The 2378-nt window shown below is 60.5% G+C and overlaps 1 protein-coding gene across 1 annotated transcript in view; it reads right to left on the bottom strand.

Moving 5' to 3' along the window:
* The window catches only part of FADS6 (fatty acid desaturase 6), a gene marked incomplete at its 5' end in the record, with an annotated part of 3705 nt that extends 1331 nt beyond the window's left edge, over positions 1 to 2374 (bottom strand). The window contains 3 exons of the mRNA XM_010293714.1: positions 541 to 728; positions 1583 to 1763; positions 2282 to 2374. Coding sequence (XP_010292016.1) covers positions 541 to 728; positions 1583 to 1763; positions 2282 to 2374 — 462 coding nt within the window. The remainder of the gene's footprint in view (positions 1 to 540; positions 729 to 1582; positions 1764 to 2281) is intronic.
* Positions 2375 to 2378: the final 4 nt, after the last annotated feature.

Here is a 2378-nt window from a genome sequence, read left to right as displayed (position 1 = left end):
CCCCCCCCGCCGGCCCCTTCCCGGCAGAGCCAACCACGGCTCCGGCCATGCGAGGGCATGAAGGTGCTGGCCAGGCTGAGCCACTTTTTGGGGTTTGGCTGTCAACCCCAGAGCTGGGTTCAACCCTTAAGTTGCTCCATCCTGTGTTTGTCCGTCCACGGAGTACCCAGGCTCCGTCCCCCCAACACACCCACGCTTTGACCCACCAGCCTCTTGTCATCCCAGGACCTGTAACACCAGCTGCCCCGACACCTGCAAACCCACCAACCCCCCAATCCTGCAAGCCCCCGCAGAGGACATCACTCTCCAGCCCTTTGCACCCATCTGCCCTGATGCTCTCCCAGGGCCAACGCTTTCCACCCCAGCACCACCAGCCTGATCCTCCCCGCGACGTCGGCACGAGGGAGGTGACAACTGAGGACGCTTTCCTTGAGCTGACACGAGCCCCAGCCAGCAGCGTCAGGGCTATGTCACCGGCACCGGCTGGTGACCGGCCTGTCTCCAGCACCATCGGGACATCTCTGAGCTTCAGGTCTCTACCTGGAATATGTTGACGTGGATGTAGGGATGGGCCAGAAGGGAGCGGGTCAGCAGCATGCAGAGCAGGGCGGACCATGGCGACTGGAAGCCCGAGACATGGAGCAGCAGCCAGTAATGGCAGTAAAAACCCAGAAACATGCAGCAGAGGGTCCGGAGAGCTGCTTTCCACTCCACGTTCCTCAACAAATCTGCGTGAGGAAGAAGAGGCAGCACGTGGGCAAGGTGCTGATGCTTCCCCACCCCTGCTGCTCCGGCGGCCCGGCTGCCCGGCACGCTGATAAACCTACAGCCCATCCCCTCCGCCCCGTTCTTCATCTCCCTTTTCCCATCCTCCAGGTTGGCCCAAAGTCCCCAGCCTGGCCGCCCTGCTGGTTTTTTGGGGCTGGGGCCTAGACCCCGCCCAGGGCAGTGGGGCAGAGGCTCCAGCTGTGCATCATCACACGGGGATTTGGCTGCATCTTCATTTCTCACAACTTGCCAGGTCATCATCTGCTTTTTTGGCATTGCCCAGAGCGGTGTGTTCAGCCCGGCGGGCCGGGCTTCCTCAGCCTCTTCCTATTTTCTAGGCTCTTCTCCCCGATCGTTTCCTGGCACCATTATTTCCCGCGAGCCCTGTCTGCCCGAGCTCATTGCGTCCCAGCCCCTGTAGACCCCCACACCTCCACCTCGCACGCAGTCAGCAAAGTCACTGTGATGCCCTGACCTCCCAGAGACCTACGTGTGACGCTGAACCCTGCTATGGCCAAGGGTCTGAATCAAAGGAGAGCAAGTGTGAGGTGCTTCAGGCTCACGATGGCTTTTGTCAGAGCTTCCAACACCGGACCCAGCATAGGAAAATGTGACGCATTTCTGAGCACCGGCAGAAAGGAGAGATGCAGCAGATGCGTTCCCCTGCCTTCGCTGCAGCCCTGTGTCATGCCGTGGGCTGGCGTAGTTAATGTGATGCCTCCAAACGAAGCAGGACCCTTTGGTGGGGTGAGACCTGGACAGTAACGAGCTCACCATACCCAGCACCCCGTCCCAAGGCGGTTGGGACACGTACCAAGAGCAACCAGAGGGGTTATGATGGGCACCGCGAGAGGCGCGATGAACATGTAGACGTGGCGGTTCAGGAAAGGAAGTTTCCAGGTGCTGGAGTCCCCCAGGCCAATGACATTGGTGTAGCCATGGTGGATCTTCACGTGGTTGTAGGTGGCCTGCTCAGCCGTGAAAGCTGAGCAGAGCTGGGAAGGAAGGGAAAGGAGAGGCGATGCCTACAGCCGCGGCACCAGGGTCGGGCACCACCTGGGTTGGCCTCATGGGAGAGGTCCCCAGGGGAGATGCTCTGCACCCAGGAAGAGGCACCAAGGGGAGATGTTCTGCACCCCACAGGCTCCAAACCAGTCTGGAAGTGGAGTCCTTAATAGTTACGTACCGGAAACCATTCCCACCGCATAATCCTTCTCTGCAGCCCTGTGGCCAAGGGGACCGACGCAAAACCCCCCCGCCCAGCACACCAGCCCCCCAGCTGGGGGCTCACCCCGCACCCCACTGCCTCCAGGCAAAGCTCCACAAGCCTTGTGGGGGTTCCTGGTGCTCCCTGATGTAGCATCGCTTTTCATTTAACCCTCCTGCACATGGATGAGGAAGGGTTTGGATCTATCTCGTTCTCCAGTGGCTGTTTCTGAGGGGCTTGGGGTGCTGCCAAGGTGCTGATGGGGCTTTTGGGGGGCTGTGACCCGAAACCCCTGGCCCTGCTCACCTCGATGAAGAAGATGGCCCACACTTTGCCCCAGGACTTGGACTCGGTCAAGGCATTGTGGCTGGCCAGGTGGCTGCCCTTCACGGTCAAGGTGTGA

Source organism: Phaethon lepturus, unplaced genomic scaffold (assembly GCF_000687285.1).
Source record: "Phaethon lepturus isolate BGI_N335 unplaced genomic scaffold, ASM68728v1 scaffold41488, whole genome shotgun sequence".
Taxonomy (NCBI): domain Eukaryota; kingdom Metazoa; phylum Chordata; class Aves; order Phaethontiformes; family Phaethontidae; genus Phaethon; species Phaethon lepturus.
The sequence above is the reverse complement of the archived record's forward strand: the minus strand, read 5'-3'. Positions and strand labels throughout refer to the sequence as shown.